General features: G+C 40.0%; 1 protein-coding gene across 3 annotated transcripts in view; it reads right to left on the bottom strand.

The window, feature by feature from the left end:
* ACACA (acetyl-CoA carboxylase alpha) overlaps window positions 1–20,595 on the bottom strand; it is a 526,387-nt gene that overhangs the window by 186,117 nt on the left and 319,675 nt on the right. For all 3 annotated transcript variants that reach the window (XM_075195717.1, XM_075195718.1, XM_075195719.1), the window contains exons 45-46: window positions 2,558–2,701; window positions 1,661–1,781 (exon numbers count right to left, since the gene is read on the bottom strand). In XM_075195717.1, the coding sequence (XP_075051818.1) occupies window positions 1,661–1,781; window positions 2,558–2,701 (265 nt within the window). The remainder of the gene's footprint in view (window positions 1–1,660; window positions 1,782–2,557; window positions 2,702–20,595) is intronic.

A 20,595-nucleotide genomic window follows, 5' to 3' on the forward strand; every position in this document is an offset into this window, starting at 1 on the left:
TCGATTTTACTAATGACTAAAAATGTAGGAAAAAAAAGTCTGGATCAGCATGCCAATACGTGTGTATACACTATACATGTTTTACAAGATTTACCATTAGATCAGTGCTTTTCATCTGTCATAACCATTGCCTGAAAAGATTGTGACTCTGCACACTCCATAGTGATCTATGGACACTGCCAAACATGAGTGCATATGCACTGCAGAATTGGAACAACATTGTTCCATCATTGAACATGATTTTTAGCTTGGTTTAGAAATCAAACGAAACAATATAATGTGCTTTGGAACAATCATTGTTGTAGAGTACACACTAATGTGATATCAGGTCGAACGGTCGTTTATCGCACAATTGGCCCCATAATCGTCTGAAAACCCTGTAGTGTGTATTCAGCCTAAATTAGGGCTTCAACTACAAACTGGATGCCTCTCTGCTGAGCTTTACTATACCCCTAAACATCCTCAACAACTGCAGTTAGAATTTACATATTGCCCTGTCAATGAAACCAAATACAATATACACACTTACATATGCCAGCATACTTTTTTTTCATTTTGTATACATTGTAAAGGTGAATCAGCATCTGTTTTATAGCACTCATGGTAGCATAGTGCTCAAAAACACTTACATGTAAAAGCTTAATGAGGCATATCAGATGCAAGGACGGGTTCAGGAGTGTAAGGTATAAAACTGGTTTAATGAAGTAGGTAACGAAAATAAAAAAAAGTCCATTCTGAAGATGAGCGTCATAAAAGGGCCTATTTAACATGATGAAACTATTTTAATATGAGGTCATAAATATTTTAAGTTATGTAGAACCTAAACAAAACTCAGCCCTGTGAAAGCACACCAATACTAAAGAGCACAAAGTTCCAAAATGCAACCCTAATCTGGTTATTTATCTTTCAAATTAATCGCAAAACACTTCAATAAAGTCTATATTCCCCTTAGAGTGTGATCAATATTCAGATCATTTTCATAACAAAGAATCCAGGTCATCCAGTGACTCCCACTTAAGGAAAGATGAAATCCGTTACATTACAAAAATGTTGATTGCACCACAAACCATTTTAAACAGTATAAATCTGACTATCACATGTCAGAGTTCTCCTACTGTACTCAACATCAGAATATTCTGTCTCTGACTTATATGATCCCCATTTATGTGGAAGAGGACACAACGGGGAAGGTAGTCCCTATATTCCATTCCCGTGCAAGGCAAGCAGAAACTATTGTATAGAAAGCAGTAAGTGAAGACTATAATATAGACAGTATGTTAACAATGCCAAGCACAGGAGTCATACAGGAATTCATTTAAGAATTTAGACTGCAATGGAAAGAGGAACATATTTATGGAGGGCTGTGTAGGTCAGAAACAGGCCTTTAAATTTGATTCTACAAAGTATTTAGTATCAACATAAAGCTGGCACATAGCAGAAGCAGCTATGAAGTTACATGAGGTACTATGAATGAATATGGAATATGCAGACTCATTCCCTATATATTAAAAATAAAGTTTTTGTTTTTCTGAAAAACAGGGGTGTTGTAAAGTGTTACATTATTTTCTTGGCTAACATAGATGTTTGGACATCAAAGAAAAATATAAGACATCACAGTTAAAGTGTTTTTAAATAAATGTTTCTTAATACAAGTACATACTTGGGTGAGGTCGGCCAGCCAGCATCCATCTGGGATCATAAGGAGCTTTGGTAGGTGTAAAGTTAATGTGTCTGTCAATTGGATCCTTTGGAGCAATTATGGACACAGGACTGGACACACTCTAAAACAAATAAACAAAACACAAAAAAGGTCAAGTTCAGATTGAAGACATTAATGACCTGGTTATGTAATATAGGAGAGAAGTCATTTGTACAGTGAAAAATCTTATTATGGATTATAGTGTGCAGTATTTAGGAATATTCCGTTTTTCACTGGAAACAATTTGTTTTCTAGTACATACTGAATGAGTTATATAAACTAATGTCATTCAATAACTTGAACACATTTGTGCATACGGCAGCATGCTATCAGGGCAGCACAGTGAAGGAACAATGTGACTCACAAAGATTGGTGTAATCGATCATTGTGTCCATGAAAGATGAATCCATTTTTTATGAATGAATGAATGAAACAAACTTTTGTTAAGTTTTTACTTGGTGAACAAGGTTCCAACATCCCCACCACTGTTCAGTGCATTTAATAACATACCAATCACGTTCAGAGTGTACATATATTTCTTAATAAACATAGTTTGGGCCTTGGTTATCCTTGCGTACCCCTAAAAGCATAAATCAAGCTTTATCAAGAAATATTTTAAGAACGTCTTCCGTCACTTTTCTGACCATAAAAAATCAGCTATAATATATAATGGTCATCCAACAATCTTTAGTAATAAAACTAGCACTGGGACACTGTTCCATGGCTGGCTGTTTTCAGATTGCCTTGTCAGAGTAAGCAATGTAGGCACTCACAATTTATAACAATATGAATAATGCATAGCTTTTTTTTCACTAAACATTATCTTAAACTATCTGAAACATACTTCAAACAACATACCTTCGGCATGTAGGAAAGCCATTGCAAAATAGTGTACACTCCTTCAAAGTCATCATATACTGTGGCATGTGTCACTCCGTTGTTGTGCATGATATGAATGCCTCCAAGCTGATTGTTAGATGTGTAGACCTCCCGGCCAAGCACCTTCCAACAGAAAAAGTAAAAGTATTATTTGGAATCATGTCACTAACTTACATTTGCAGATGAAATACTGTGGGATGCTTCTGACTGGTCAGTTAGCAAAGGTCAACCTGACATTAAGGGAGACAACAAAAAACTAATAGAGCAGTCCAAAAACTGCCAGTGTTTCCAGTGTTCTGGGACATAGTGATGCTACTTTGTCATTATTGTCCAGATATATTTCTTACCTAAGTGACCAAACTAATTTTCACATATTGCAATGTTAGGTTATAAACATCCAAATAGAACAATGCCACCTTTAGGATGGAAATTGTGTTCTTTTCATCCCTTGTTTAAAGTCCTAATCATTTGAATATAAACAGCATACAATATTAAAAAAATAGATGTGCACAATTTCATTGTTAGAACTGCAAATAAAAAGGGGCCATTTAATTTCCTTCTCAGTTGCTCCAAAAACCTGCCTCTTAAAATAGCTGCCTAAGTTTGTTAAGCTTTAACTTATTTTGCAGAATTTTTAGTGAACAATATTCAAAGAATTATAGCACATTTGTACATATGTTTGGATGAAACCCATTTAAAGCAGTTACTGTCGGAAACACGAATATGAAAATAAGGTTTAGTTGCTAAAGAAAATTATTACTTATACACAGGATATATGCAATATTACAAATCATTCAATAAGCCATGGACCCTGAAAATATACTGATCCTGTAGCATGTGCACAATACTCTGCAGCCAGCCCAGTTTGGTAGTCAAAGGGTTTATCTGTGTGCAAACAATACTACTCTTTTCTCATTCTCCCGCTGTCTCTTCCCATTTGCCCTCTTGCTGACTGATACACTGATCTCTCGGTCACTCTGCTTTCTGCTTCACTGAATCCATATTACTAATAACACCTCCGACACGGCCAGTTTACCTCATGAAAGCAGGAGCACATCATTACAAAATAAACTCATAACTTTGACACTCTAGCAAATACACATCATTTGTTATTTTTATGACTCCAGGATTTTTTTCAACAGCAAGAGAGGGCATTACCTACCACTTTCAACCTTCCCTCTGCTTCAATTTATTTTTCATACATGAAAAAAGAAACAAAACACAAGCCAGTAGCAAATTTTCCAAAATGACAACAGAGGATGGTGTCTCTGAAGGCTCTTCTATGTTCCTTGCAAAGTTAGAAACTTTATAAAGGGCATCATGGGCAGTAAAAACAACACAGAATTTTGAGTGTAGCGTAAGTTGCAGCCCTGGTGCCCAGAGAGGCGGAATAGGGGAGCGCAAGGACAACTTATTTGTAGTGTGGCATGCCCCCTACAACCTATTTTACATTCAGTGTTATGTTCAGTTAGTGATATAACAGATGTAAGATAAAGATGAATACTTGTATTAGAGAGCAACATTTAAAAGTATTTAAATTATTATGGATTTAGTTATTTAATTGTTATATTTTTTTTCCTTTTTTTGCCTGATATCATGAACCTTGCTATGTGTGACGGCACCAGTTTATAAGGGTATTAACATGCTGTGTACAGCAAGATGGAGGAGACTGCTGGGGGACACAGCTGGCGAATCAGGAATTTTCTTGCTGAATAAGAGCTAGCCACCCTCATATGCCTCGTATTGTGCCCGCATAGATAAACAAGAATGAATGTGTTGTATGATAAGACATTTAAATAAATGTCACAGATGGAGTGTGCGCTTTGTGAGTGGCCTCAGAACCTCCCTGTCCCATCTGCCTCGCTGGCAAAACCATCAGCTTTTTACATGTTCTCTGAAGGTAGCAGTGATCCAGTTTTGGTTTATAACTTGAAATTCAAACCACACTGATGGTCCCTAATCTTATTTTATTGAACTTATGCCTTTTAAAGGCTCTGCATTTTACCTTTGCTTGTTCCACCTTTATGTTTCATGTATTATGCTGATTTTTCCCACTGTAGAGCCTTGTAGAATTTGGTGGTACCACATAAATTATAATGATATTATTATTATGCTCTACAAAACTCTTAGTTACTTAGTTCTTATATATAGAAGCTTTGTGATGTGTTTTGGGCTGGGCTGCACCTTTGTTGATTTACCACTTTTGATTTGTAAAGCCCTTATATGTCCCATACCCCCTCCAGAACACATAAGTGACTCCTTACTCATATTCAAATGAATAGAATCCTGTTTTGTACCTTGGAGCAAAAAAAAATTGGGCAGGAATTGTCAGTGATCGTCAATGAGAAATGTGATATTCTTTGTGGCTCCTTGCTGGCTCGGCCATGTCGCACATCTGATTGACAGTTGTCAATCAAGTCCACAGTTACTGCCCACTTTTGCATTCTCAAGGAAGCAATGCTACCCTGTTTGGAAGGGAAATATATATACACATTTTAAAAAAAATGTTTGTCCCAATAAATAAATTGGTTCAGAATTAATAGGACCTAGTTTACTTCTCTACAATGTATTTTGTTGTTTTTATGGAAAACTTAAGTTAAGTACTTATTTATGATGCTTTACACTACATTGTGAAATATACTAGGACTCTTCTTCCCGCCTCAGGATACCAGTAATAAAAAGGGCAGCATTGCTTCCTTCAGAATGCAAAAGTGGATAGTAATAATAAAATCCCAAAGCATTTGACTCAACGCACATCGAATCAGGTGCTGCCCGTGTTAAAACTTCTCAAGAACTGTATCAGAATCATGAATGTGCAATGCTTAGTTCATCCTATACACCTGAAAGATTCTATGTGAGAGTATTTAAGCTGTGGAAATAAATAGTGGTTGACCCAGGAAATGGACCCTACTTTTCTTCTACCCAGGAAGGTTGGATAAGCTATCTAGGGGAGGGGGCAACTCCTTGGATGGAGCTCTCCTTTAATATCATAATATATGAAGATAGAATGACATATGCCAGTATAAGTAAATGAATAGAAGATTTATAGACTATGGGTGTTTCATTTAACCCCACAGATATGGCTCATGATAGCACTTATTTCATTTGTACCAATTGCTTGCAGTTACTGAATTTTAGTAAAGGAAAATATTCAGAAAAACACCAGATGGCCGAGTAATCTGCTGACTTCACTTATTAGCATTTTATTTTTTGGGATAGACCTGTGCTTACTACAAATATTTGTATTACTATTATTTTTTTAAACCACAATTGTTAAAAGTTTGTTCCATGCAGCTATCACTCTTTTTATAAAAACATTTATTTAATTCATTAAAGGTGAATCCCAGCAAAATAAGGCAAACCTGACTTCATACAAACACAATGCCTATCTCTTCCCAAGCCTGACAGTTCAAACTTAACATAGCTGACATACAATGGACATACTTTAATATACTGTCAGTATCTTTTAGTTGTTGTTCTTTTTTTTTTTACTTTAAATCATTCTACAGAGATGAAGATAAATTCCTGTTTTCTTTTCTCAGTGCTCTGCACAAGTGTGGAGTGGGAGAACACTTTGAGATTCTGCAAACGAAATCTCTATGAAACATTGAAAGAGTGTAGTACAGAACTGTCAGACCTTACCATACATTTACATCACACAGATTTATGTCAACTCTCTTTAGATCCTTCTCTCCATAGAATGCATGAGCGTAAAATAGAGATATGGCTTTGGTCATTGTAAACGATGGTATCATAATACATTGAAGCCAATCACTATTAATTTTATGGAAGCAAATGCTTAAAATGTGATATTGTGTATATGACTTTTTCCTGGGGTGATTGAAGATACTATTTATCGTAACAATAATAAATCTTCTATATATCTATATAAAAGAAGAAGTTTGTTTGTTGGTGAATATCTTCCACAGCTCTCAAGGTAAAGCTGCCAAATTGTACATAGTTATTTAGTATCCAAAAAGTAATCTATTAGACAACATAGCGACAAATATTAAAAACATAATTTTTGGTTGGAAACAATTACTTAACTGCTGAAAGGAAACATTGGCACCATACGGTGGCTTAGTGGTTAGCACTTCTGCCTTACAGCACTGGTGTCATTAGTTCGATTCCCAACCATGGCCATATCTGTGTGGAGTTTGTATGTTCTCCCCATGTTTGCATGGGTTTCGTCCGAGTGCTCCGGTTTCCCCCCCACAGTCCAAAAACATACTAGTTGGTTAATTGGCTGCTATCAAATTGACCCTAGTCTCTATCTGTGTGTGTGTGTTAGGAAATTTAGACTGTAAGCTCCAATGGGGCAGGGACTAATGTGAATTCTCTGTACAGCGCTGCGAAATAAGTGATGCTATATAAATAGATGATGACGATAACAACGCGATAAAGCAACAAATCTTAATTTCTAAATAGCATTTTTGGTCTATTTAACAAATAATTTCCTAATATATAAAAACTTTAAGTTTAATATTTTAACACCTTAATGTCGATGATGGGCAACAATGGTCGTAATGTAATCTTGCTGTGCTAATTAGGAGTCTACATTGTAAAATGGTACCTTGGCTTGCACCAATACAATGGAAGTAAAAAATGTTGGATACATACATGAAAATGGTCTCTATTAGTTACAGATAGAAAATCTATCATGGTAAAGGCTGTAAAGGAGATTAATATCATAAATAACCTAATATAGACTGCACAAGAAGCTGCTAGAATATTGCCATTAGATGGTAGAGATACAGCATCTTGAATACTCGATCCCCACCAAACAATAGTTTTTGATATTTGAATTATTGCCAAATGTAAATATGCCATTCAACCCATATGGTTAGAAAGTAGTTTCACTGAGTGCTCAAACCCGAGTAATATTCCTTTTACACAGTTATTTTGATGTTATCGCATAAGCACAAGCTATAAGAGCGTTTGCTCAGCCTGTACAGAATAGTATGGGTTGAACTCCTTGCTCACATGGCTTTTTCCAACCCTAACCAACTGTGTAACTATGCCTTTCTAATGGATACCTGCATGATCAGAAAATTGGGCATTATTCTGCTGCTTGGAGTTTTGGAACATATTCGCTGGTTCTCTTATAGCTTAGTGTACAAATGGTCTACTTGCAACAATGCCAACATAATGATATGATTCTCTTTAAACTGATTGCCCATTTTTAAGCATCGAAAGGCCACCAGTAATAACAAAGACAAAGAACATTGCCCATTACTGCTTTTACCCTGAATATCTGACAGGCTCGCCATGTAGAACAGTGGCTGCTGTGTACAACTTTTCATGTCCCCTTTCCACTCCCTTCTGCATATTAGCCAAGAAACAGACAACATGTTCTCATCTCACCACCAATACTTCTACCAGAAATCAATGGTTTGTCTATCTTCTGCAAATGCCATTAAGGTTACTCTCCCAAAAAAATATTTTTTTGTCTCCTTAAACGTACCATCCTTTCCCTGTTCTTCCAATGCTTCAGTTCATCAACATGTTCAAATAGCTTTGCATTGTATTTCCACAGCACTAGATCATTGTGATTATAGGTTATAACTGCCTTAGAATTTATTTTGAGATTGTCAATATTTAAGGATAAGGCTATAAATATTCTGATAACATCTGGAATATTTTAATATAAGCCATATTTAGGATATTGCCCACAAGATATATGTAATTTCTCTATAAAACCACAGTGTCTGACAGACCCGCTGCCTTTTTTATGCCTCATAGCATTCTGAGAACTGAAACATTTTCTTCAAATGAAACCCCTGATGATTAATTCAAGCAAACTTGTTTTTTTATCTCCAATATAGTTGGACTATTCAGGTGGAAAACAATATGTATTGAGGATACAATAACTCTAACAAAATAAAAGACTCAAAGATAGGACTCTGTGTGCTCCAAGAAGATGAATGTATTTTGAACCCCATAATAAAATTATTTTACTTATATGGGAATGTACATGTTTAAAAAAAATGCTGTACTATTTGGAATTACAACCTGTATTAATTTACCTTATGAGAGTATCTATCTAATAGGTCTACTGCTTTGGGCAAACTTGCAGAAAGGACAGCTTAGGTGCTATTGATTTTTTTATCTCTATTCTTCCTGCACAATTGCCACAGGCAGCTTTCACAATTTAACAAATGTGTGTGAGTGCGACTTATTTACTACATTACTTTTGCATGTAACCAGAAAACACAATGCAGTGTGCGCTTCCAAGACACTGGAACAACTAATTTAATATTGTTTCACTAGCATATCAAGACATGCGGCATATGCACTTTGACATCTTCCATGGTTTCCTCATAGATTTACTTTATCAATTAATCTTGTCCGGTTAGTGTACTCATCTATTCCATTTAGAATATTTTTCCATGATTGTGCAAGCCAGTTCAAGCATGTGCAGAATGACTGAAACTGGCCCAGCAAAGCTATTACTATTATTTAACTGCCTTGCTGATATTTTTATCAAACAATCAGCCGATAAGTGACTTTTTCGATCTCTGCAATAAGCAGTGTTAAAAAAAATGTATATACTTAATGCTGCTATAGGGGGAAAATATTAATAAATAGGTACCCAGAGTACTTGAAAATTTAAAATAGTTCTATTATGACAATACTAAATGGGTTTCCTTCAGTCTCTGTGTAAATTATGGGTACAAGATGTCCCCATGGAAACCTCTGTCCCCAAAGAATTCCAAGGAAGCGATGCTCCTTTAGACTTTGTATCACAGCTATTAATGTCCCTGGGCCACTGTGCTAGTATCAGAACAATCAGGTACAAGATTTAACTACAGCACCTCTATTTCATTTAGGTTCCAGAGTCTTTAAGGGTACATCCTTGGAGAGACTAGATAAAGTGGAGGCGAAGTGAGGATGTTCAGGTAAACAGCTGGGGGAGAGACTGAAAATTGATGGGTGACCTGCATGGCTGGCAGTGGGTGGGTATCACTGTGCTATATAGAGCTAGCAATGGAAGGTATATTTGCAAAATTTGGCTGCTAAGGAATGTATGGCTAGCAATGGGGGATCTCTGTGCACTGTACGACTGGTAAAGGGAATATCTCAGTGCAATGTATGGGTGGTTATGAAGTGTACCTCTGTGCAAGATATGACTGTCAACAGAGGAATTGCTGAGCATGGTGTGGTATGCAATAAGAGTATCTCTGTGCTAAATGTAGCTTTCAATTATCAGCAATGGGGTATTTTTGCGCAATGTATGACTGGCAGAGGGGGGGGGGGGTGTGGTGTTAACCCGGCTTGTAATATATGGTTGGCAGTGTGCGGGGATGAGGGTGGTTGGGATTCTTTTTCCAATATAGGGGTGGCAATGGGGGCAAGGTCCAGGGCCGCCAAGAGGGGGAAGGGGTACTAATTACCCGGGCATGGCAGGAGGCCCGGACCCTCGCTGCTGACTTTTTTTTTATCATTTTTACTTTTCAACCTATATTTTTTTTCTTTTGCATTTTTTATTACATTTTTTTTTGCAGGGGGAAGGGGGGTCTCCGCCCCATTCGTTGGTGGGGGGAGCAGGGTAGTTAAAAAAAACAACAACAACAAAAAGAACATATACTCACGTGATTGCGGAGCCAGCGTCCCTCCTCCTTCCTCTCTGCTGTGTTCACACTGAATGCCGGGCGTGACTTGATGCCGTCACCCCCCGGCATTCAGTGAGGAGTGGTGCAGAGAGAACCTGGCAAGAAGCAAGAAGAGAGAAGACAGAAGAAAAGAAGCTAATACAGATGTAAGTAAAGGAACGGAGGCAAGGGGAGGCAAGCAGAAAAGCACAGTATGAGGAAAAAGGAGAGGAGAAAGGCACAGTGTGAGGAAAAAAAGGGGTGCACAGTGTGAGAAAAAAGGGGGTAGAAGAGAAAGGCACAGTGTGATGAAGAAAGGGGGGAGAGAGAAAGGCACAGTGTGATGAAAAAAGGGAGGAGGGAGAGAAAGGCACAGTGTAATGAAAAAGAGGAGGGGGAGGGCACAGTGTGATGAAAAGGGGGGGATAAGAAGGGCACAGTGTGATGAAAAAAAGGGGGGGAGGCACAGTGTGATGAAAAAAAGGGGGGGAGAGGCACAGTGTGATGAATGGGGGCCCGGTGAAGGGGGGGAAAAGCAGCATGGAGTGCGCAGTGTGATCATAAGGGGGCACAGCGTGATCATAAAGGGGCAAAGCATGATCATAGGGAGGCACAGTGTGGTGACGAGGGGGCACAGTAATGTGTGTGTGTGATGGCACAGTAGCAATGTAGTGTGTGTGAGGTAGGTTGTGGATAATTAATGGGTGCTATTTTGTTTGTTTGTGGGGCAATGGTGGGGCTATTTAATAGTGGGGACTATGAATTTATGATGGGGTGGTTTGGGGGCTATTTAATGTTTGGGGAGAATGAGGTCTCTTTATTAAATGTGCCTATGAATTATTTAAAGGTAGTGATGGTTGTGGGAAATATTATGAAATGTAAATACTATTAATTTATAGTTGGGGCCGTTTGCAGCGAGGGAAAAAGTATTCCCATTTAATAAATTAACCTATTATTTTAATGTTGGGGATGGAGGAAGGCCTAATAATTACTTGTGGGTGCTATTGATTTAACGTCGGGCTGTATGTAATTTTCTAACTGTAGCCATTTCTTTTTCCCAAATAGGGCCCCCAACATTCCAGGATCCAGACAAGCTGCAACTAAAGAAACCAGCAGCCACAGGTGGTTAAAGTGACAAGAACAGGTGGGAGAGAGCAGGAGAGTCTTTTTTACCATGCTGAACTATAAGGGGGACCTCATGAAGTTGAGTTCCTCTTGGCAGCACTGGCGAGGTCCACTGAACAAGTGATTTAGAGGTTGAATCATTCTATACCTAGTATATTTTTATCATAGTGCACTTCCCAAGTAGTCACTTTTAAGTAGCAATAAGTACATTGTTCACTGCTAGGTATATATTTTAGAACTGTACCATCTACATATATTAGATTTGTGGTACTTGCATGATAACTTCGAATTTTGACAGCAGCATTTGTGAAACAAACTAATTCACTAAATTAATTTAAAAATGTTAGTTTTATGCTAAAATGTATAAAAACTGCATACTTTTCTGTGCCCACCCTTCTTCCTTAAACCACGTACCTTAAAATGGTATGTGGTCAAAGTATTCAATTTTGTGTTTCCAGATTTAGCTCTCAGAATCTAACAGTTTTGATTGCTATATGTATGCATACTTTTATTGAATGTAAGAGGTTACGGTAGCATGCTATCAGGGCAGCACGGTGGCTTAGTCATCTCACAGCACTGGGGTCATGAGCTCGATTCCCAACCATGGCATTATCTGTGTGGAGTTTGTATGTTCTCCCTGTTTTTGCATGGATTTCTTCCGGGTCCTCCCACACTGCAAAAACATACTAGTAGGTTAATTGACTGCTATTAAATTGACCCTAGTCTGTGTGTGTGTGTGTGTGTGTGTGTGTGTGTGTGTGTGTGTGTGTATGGTAGGGAATATAGACTGTAAGCTCCAACAGGGCAGGGACTAATGTGAGTGAGTTCTCTGTACAGCGCTGTGGATTTAGTGGCGCTATATAAATAGCTGATGATGATTAGGTTTGGTTAATTAATTTATTACAGTTGGATAATCATAGTAACCATTACAGAATGCTTTTCTCTCAAGAAACTCTTAGCACAGTTTTACATATAATACATACAAGCTTGTGATGGTGTATTTTATTCTTATTTGTAAATATTCTGCCAGTGTGTCTGTTGGTTGTAACTGCTGTTTTCCAGATTCTGTGCTGCAGTTGCATGCCCCATGATTGCAGAGTGCTATCTTATAAAGGGTCAATTTCTAGATTCCTCCATTTAGGTCATATCCGCAGTATTTACATTCTTCTTGGTACCGGGTCCAGCGATGTCGTTTGCACCCCCTTCCTTGCTGTATGCATAAATCGCGCAACTCTCCTGGTTTGTTTTGACTGGAGTCCTGTGATCACAGCTCTAGGGACGGGCCTATCAAAGTTGGAACTACTGTTTAAACCTGCTATGTGGCCTGTGTCAGTGTCATATCATCCGACTCCGTAATGCCTGTGTTTCTTCCTGTCTACATTTCTTATTGAATTTCCTGTTTTGAATTTGGCTTGTTGTTTGACCACTCTTTTGGATCCTGAATTGGCATCTCTCTTGTTCCCTTGTATACCAGATCACGGACTGTCGACATTTGTAATGTTTTTACCACTGAATCTCGGCAGAAGGCAGCTCAAAGGGCTATAACCTGTGAGCTCCTGGCAGCAAAGCCGATACCACCCTGAGGTGGTTCCTGGTGAAAACGGGGGAAGGGGTCGAGAGACTCCTTACCTTTTTTCTGCCAACACTAATTCTGGCTGATTAATTGGATTTCACCAGTATTGGTATTATTCTGTCAATTTATTAAGTATGTTTTGTTACTAAAACAAATTACAAGCCATGTGAATCCCCTTTTTAATTTATTTGACTTAAGCAATTATTAGGCCTAGCTTTTAAAAAAAAAGAAGAAAAAGATATATTCCTTGGGTCAACAGTATAAATCTTAACTTTTTGCCAATTTAAAACTCACTAAGTGGCTCCGTTTTTATTATACATGTATTCTCATGAATCCCCTTTTACTCGGCTCAGTTGGCACCTCAGGTGTCAATCTTGACTCAAAACCACATCATGAGTCATATAACTGATCATACTAAGCCTCTACTTGACAGTGTGTTTATACTCTCTGTAGACTCATCCTCCTTTTAAAACATTTAATTCATTTTAGCTTTCATTGTATTGATGTCCAATGAACTCCAATAATCATGATTAAACTAGCAAATACATTCTATTTTTGTCTATTGCTCCTCAGAGTGATACCTTTTTCATGTAGGTTTGGCTCAATCGTTCATAATATTGTCTGTTATTCTGTATTTGCCTCTGTCAAATTCAATAAAAATGTTTATTCAAAACAAAACAAAAATAGCAAAACAACTGAAATATAAAAGGGAAAACCTGTTATTGGTGTACGGGGCCAATAACTGTATTTAAAGAAAGAAACACATCATGTTTGGTGACCTCACAAGTTGCAAAGACAGTTAGTACCTCTCCAGCTATCTTTTCTACTTGTCCACTTTTGGACATCTCCTTCTCATTCAATACTTTAACCCTTTTCCCCAAACCCATGCAATTATTACTATTACCAGATGAAGGTGCAAAATTCCCTCCTTGCAGTAAGCAAGTGTTCATGATTAATACAAGCCATTCCAGATTAATGCAGCACCTGAATTGCTCTAGGTGTCCAATCCAATCAGAAGCCATATCACGTATCACAGAATACAATGGTCGGCAATGATTCTCTGATTAGACTCCTCCTAGGACCTGCTGCTGCTAACAGGTAACTGTTAGGGGATCTACTAAATAACTAGAATCACTTAAGGGGGAGGAGTTTATTATTTAATGTGAAGGTTTGTCCCCATTTAGATAATGTGAAGAAGCCATTAAGCCAAACGCATTTAAAATCATGTGTTTGTGCCTACTATGTACTTACCACTTCAGTGTTAAATCTTCAGAAGGAACAGCCAATGGGATCCAGTGACAGGGTCTAGCACTTTCATATTAGTAACTGTAACAGAGTTCAACTTCCTCTTTTTTTTCCTGAATCCGAATACCTGGCTGATTGGCTCCTGCATTCAGGCTTAGTATTCTCAGATATTGAAATTTAATTGTGTGCTCTATCTGTTAACATTTTCCCTTTCTTATCAAACTGTTTTTGTATCCTCTTATTTTCCTGTCTTAATCTCTCTCACACATACTAACCCTTTTATCTTTCTCATTCTCAGCTATTCTTTCTTATATTCCCTTTATCTCTATCCCGCTATTTATCTATCCCCCCCTTTTCGCACTCCCTTCTCTCTCAGTTCTCCCTCATTTCCTTTCTCCTTAGTGTTTCTTTCTCTCCTCATTCCACCTTTCCCGTTTTTTCTCGGCAGCCATGCCGCGTCCCAAGAGGTCTGTCCCCGCTCGCATCTCAGATGCTGCCCTGTCCAACAGTTCTGGGCAAACCCCCCCCTTTGGTGTCTCCTTCTCCCACTCGGCTCCCCTCTTCAGTGCCACTGCTTCCAGTCCGTCGCAGGGGCGCTCATCCGCCGCCGGACGGAGGTTACATGACACAGGTGCGCTGAATCACTACTCCAGACCTCTCGCGCCACAGCGGGGATCCAGGGGCGCAGTGCCAGGGGTCAGGCTAGTAGGGCGCAGGACAGGGGATCCCCTTCCCCTGATCCAAACCCCAGTTTATCCGAGGGGCTGTCACATCAATTTTTATGATGGGGATAATAACAGGGTTGCCACCCCCCCCCCCCCTCTCCTTCCCAGCCTCAAGCGTGTCAACAACCATTTAACCCCCCTCAAAGGGGAAGTAGGGTTGATATCTGTCAAAGTCGTATAATTGGATGAACGAAAGTATATTGGTTAATATGGTTTTATTGGTCGATTGCACTCAGTATGCCACGCTACACGTGGCATACTGCGATCACATGGTAAAATACGCACGTACACACTCGCATTACAACATTTAGTTATTTATATAATTCATATTCATATTGAATTCATTCTACAGTGATTTATGAGCAGATAGTATTTAGTTTATTATTAGTTTATATATTATGATGATATGTACACCTCAGTGTTATTTAAGGTTCAGGTTATAGGAAATGTGTCATGTCTGATATCATTCTAATCCCCTAATCATCAGCAGCTGTCCGGTGGATTCGGCGAAGAGATCGCACATTGCATACTCTAGTTATTGATGTTAGGGAATAAACCTTTAATATGATGCGGACTATAAAATGCTAATAGACTAGTTGTAACTGGAGTCTTGGCGGGAAGAAAAGAGCACATCCCCTGGAGAGATGACCCCCACCTTTGGATTCTTTAGTTTGAACTAGCCTATGACCTGTTTACCCTGGACCCACCTGAAGTCTGGACCTATAGAAGCAAGCCACGTCATCTGCATTGTTCACTCTGTAACACTGAATGTATATATATCATAGCTGCGCTCCCACTAGCTTAAGTCTTCTCTGAGCACAGTATTCAAGGGGGAACTACTGTCCACCAGTACCCGTGGGAGCGCAGCGAAGCGCATGCAAGCGCAGCGGTATGTATGTATCTTTTGGTATTGGCTGTACTGTAATGTATTATATTATAATCATGTATTGAACTGTTAAAACTTTGCATCTGCTAAAATAAATTACTTTGTGCGTTGGAAACAAAATAAAAAATCGCCTATGCAATGCTTATTTGAAAACGATAGAATTACTTTAATATATCCCATCCCTCATGTCCCCGTTATCTCGTTTGGTGAGTTCCCCTGTGCCTTTGCTGCCAACTCATCAAGACCGCCCTAACCACACCATTAACCCTTTCCCGCTGCCTTTTTCTGGTAACTCTCTTGCCCAGTGTACATCTGAGGCATCATCTCATATAGTAACACAGATAGTTCTGCAGATGCAGCCAGATGTCGGCCAAGTTAAGTTACGCTCACAGCAAACTCCGGCTCCTTTCCCCTCAGATAGGCTTGTGGATAGTAATCCTGACAGGGCAGAGACCTGGCATTCCCCCCCCCCCCCCGCGGCTTTACAGCAGCAAATGGTGGGTCACACAGTATCAACATGGTCATTACCGTACCCTCCTACAGGACAGGTTGGTGCCTCAAGAGGAACATATATGGGCAGCTCCATAACTTCTCCTATTAGGGCAATGCTTACACGCATATTAGGGACCTTATTTGCCCTTTTTTCCTGCGCATCCTAGTATGGAATCGCTGTTCTTTCCATCTGTGTCACAATACATCAGGGACACTAGCTGCCATCCACAGGGGATCCCGTTCAGATTGCAGTTGCGCAAGCAGTCCTGGGCATGGCTGGTGAGTATGATGGTTCCAGCATTCGCAGCATAAAACTCCCAGCCCTCCTATTTCCACGACCAGCGATGAGTCATCATCTTCAAGAGACCAGGGTCATCGCAAACAAATTAAAATTTTGAACACACATTTCGGAGGTAGCACGGGAAAAAGAAAGGTCATGTTAGAGCATTCCCTTCCTATGCCATCAGGGGGCGGGCGATGGTGAGGTGCCAAAACACGGCTCTGCTGATTGGCATACGACCTAGTGTCAGGGACAAAATCAAATGGGGTTTCTATGTAGATATGCATGATCTAACTGTGGAAGCCAAAAAAGATTTAGAGACGGCATGCGCAAAAGTGGTGTTGTCAAAAAAGCTTATAGGAATTTCTCAAATTGGCTGACAGAGTACTGTGTGTTTTCAGCATGTTACCTTGAAACTAGACCTAACGCAATCATAGAGGAGTGGAAATACTTGCACATGATAAATAAGATGTATAGACCTGGTGCACGTATGATAAGCAGTTTCGAGAAAAAGTTCACAGCCAACCTTCCTTCACTTTAGCCTTCAAGGATCTGGATGAAGTTAAATCGGGCTCAAATAACACCAGGTTATAGACTCCCCTCTACGAGGTTTCAATGTGGAGACGAGGTGCTCCCCATTCGTCAAAGAATAGATGTTTTGCATTCAACAATTCCTCCTGTAGTAGAGGAGAAGTGTGTAAATACAGACACACCTGTTCAAATTGCCACAGAACACATCCTGTCAGAAATTGCCCAAAGAATATCACAGCCCCCAATAGAGGATGCGGTGGTGCATGAGGTACTGACTAAGGCCAATTCTCCTATCATATTACCCACCCTAGACAAATGGCTCTCCCTCTACCCTGATACTTCTAAGGCCTCCTTCCTTTGTGAGGGTTTATCGTATTGGTTTCCGCCTCCCATCGATGGTGGGGTGGCCGCAGCCGATGTGAAAAACCATCGTTCTGTATATTTGCAAAGAGGCATCTTGGCAGAAAAGATTCAAAATGAGTTAGGCCTTGGACGCTAGGTGGGACCATTTTCCTCTCCACCCATACCCAATTTGGTCATTTCCCCAGTCGGTATAGTCCCGAAGAAAATTGCCGGTAAATACTGCTTGATACAGCACTTATCACACCCCGCGGGCAAGTCGGTAAATGACGCTTATGATCCGCAAGTCTGTTAAGTGACACATCAATCTTTTGAAGAAGCGTTTGCTTTAGTAAGAAAATTTTAAAGTGGGGCCCTGAAGGCTAAATTAGTTATAGATCCTGCCTTTCTGCTTCTTCCTTCACCCCGAGTCATTTAAATTCATGGGATTTAAAAATGGATGGTAACTACTACATATATAAGTGTCTTCCAATGGGCTCTTCGGTCTCATGTGCCTATTTTGAGACATTTAGCTCCTTTTTTCATTGGTGCCTACAGGCGGGAATGGGTCACCATGGGATAGCACACCATTTAGTCGATTTCCTATTCGCGGGTCTGCCCGATTTTTCTTGTTGCGCCGACACCCCTTCTTCTGCACAAGCCCTTTTTAGCATCAAGGACATTCCAGTTGTCCAGGATAAAACTGAAGGCCCTTCCACATGCCTGTCATTTTTAGGCATCGAAATAAACACAATAACTAATTGTTGTTATTTACCCCTTGACAAAATTAAAAAGTTAGAATCTCTGATAACAGAAATGATTTCTTCCTCCTTTAGCACGTGGGATTTGCGTATATGGAGGCGTTTTCTTTTGTCTTTTAACGGGATTCGGATATATGGCCTACCCAAGCAATTTCTAGTATAAATCTGGTCTTGCACACAGACACCTCAAGGGCCAAAGGTTTCGGGGCTTCGGGGGAGTGGTGTGCTGCATCTTGGCCTCATTCATGGCGGATTAGTGGTTTGATACGAAACTTACTAACTTTGGAAATGTTTCCTATAGTAGTAGCCTTGGAATTGTGGGCTCCTTGTTTACGCGACAGGAGAATGTTTTTTTGGTGTGACAATCTTGGTGTGGTTCAGGCTATTAACCGCCAGAGTGCCTCCTCACGCTAAGTAATTAATCTGCTGCGGGTTCTGGTTTTGAAATTCCTGAAATTTGACATTAACTTTTCTGCTCGCGACGTTCCTGGCGCTGACGAGCTGGCGGACGCTCTTTACCGGTTTAATTGGCGTTGCTTCAGAACTCTAGCTCCACACGCTTGGCTGAGTGGCTTAACTTGTCCCTCTTATCATCATCATCATCATTTATTTATATAGCGCCAACATAATCCGTAGCGCTTTACAATTGGTGACAAACATAGTAAACTAATAAACAAACTGGGTAAAACAGACAAAGAGGTGAGAAGGCCCTGCTCGAAAAGCTTACAATCTATTGGACAATGGGAGTTTGACACATGAGGTTAAGTCTACATTTGCAGTCGGCCCAGCCAGACTGCTAAGGTAAAGGTGACTCATAAGCTAAATGATCCTGTCACACAACAATGTTGATCAAGGGGTAGTTGTATAACAGGTGGTAATAGGGTAGTGTAGTGAGGTTAAGAGGGTGGTTGAGGAATATTATAAGCTTTTCTGAAGAGGTGGGTTTTCAGAGAATGCTTGAAAGCTTGTAGACTAGAGAAAAGTCTTATTGTGCGAGGGAGAAAATTCCATAGAGTGGGTGCAGCCCGGAAAAAGTCCTGTAACCGGGAATGGGAGGATGTAATGAGTGTGGATGAGAGACGCAGATCTTGTGCAGAACGGAGTTGCCGAGTTGGGAGATATTTTGTGACAAGAGAGGAGATGTATGTTGGTGCAGATTTGTTGATGGTCTTGTAGGTTAGTAAGAGTATTTTAGATTGGATTCGGTAGAAAACAGGCAACCAGTGTAGAGACATACAGAGTGATTCAACAGAGGAATAACGATTTGCAAGGGAAATCAATCTTGTCGCAGCGTGCAAAATAGATTGTAGGGGTTTGAGTCTGTTTTTGGGAAGGCCAGTAAGGAGGGAATTGCAATAGTCAATGCGGGAGATGATAAGTGCATGAATTAAGGTTTTTGCAGTGTCTTGTGTGAGATGGCAGATTGCAGATGGTCGAGTCGGGATAAGGTGTATTGCAGAGGCGTCGCTGGCCCCATCTACTAGAAATATATATAATTTGGCATGGCAGCGTTGGTTGGGTTTTCAAGCGTCTGTTAACAGCGACCCGTCATGTCAGTTCGCCTCTGTGACAGGATGGACCGACTATGCCACACTGTATGTTATTGCTGGGAACCGGCTGGGCTTACTTTGTCACCGTCCCCTTCCGTTATTCGGAATACGCCCCACCTTCCGCAGTGGGAGGGGCCTACAATGCTGCCGCTACTGAGCTCCTTTATGGCGCTCAGAACCACGTTCCTTCTGGGTAACTGTCACTGCTAGTGTACTCCTGTGCTGGTACACTTGGGCTGGTATCTTCAGACCTCTTACTATGGATCCGGGTTGCTGTGGATGGATCCTCCCTGGCCTATCACACTGACTAGTGCAGACAGAGCGGTGGTACTGGAAAAGCTTGGGTCCAAACCTCAGACAGCCGGAGAACGAATTAGATATAGGGTCTAATCTGCAGGTCACAGGATTACAGCAATATTAAAGAAGTTGTCAAGCAGGTCTTTGAAGCAGAGTGATGTTTATTGCTCAATTGTCCTAACAAGGACAGTTCCACTGATTAGAGGTATCAGTGGTCAGGTCAGATGGAACATCAGAATGATACATTACATGCTTACACAGTTCACCTTTTATACAGTTCTGACATAACTCCTAGCAGAGGTAAGCCAGCCCCTTGGACCTAGCTGGCTCCAGCCCGTCTAGAATACTCACTCAGATCTCAGGATGTAATCTAATTTTGCATCTAACACAATTTAACTTCCATATCCCTCCTTCAGATGTTCTGTCTCCATTGTTTAGAGTTCCTGTCTGTCTAACAGGACCTGCATTCAGGTAACAGCCCCCTTTTGTGCATTCAAGTGTTGGTCACTCACATTGAATAGACTTAATTAGCCTTAATGAGGACATCCTCTAGACTACACAACAGATTTACAAATGCTTATCAGAAATCAAACCTATACCTTAGATATGAATGCATTTCCT

The sequence above is a fragment of the Mixophyes fleayi genome, chromosome 2 (genome assembly GCF_038048845.1).
Source record: "Mixophyes fleayi isolate aMixFle1 chromosome 2, aMixFle1.hap1, whole genome shotgun sequence".
Taxonomy (NCBI): domain Eukaryota; kingdom Metazoa; phylum Chordata; class Amphibia; order Anura; family Limnodynastidae; genus Mixophyes; species Mixophyes fleayi.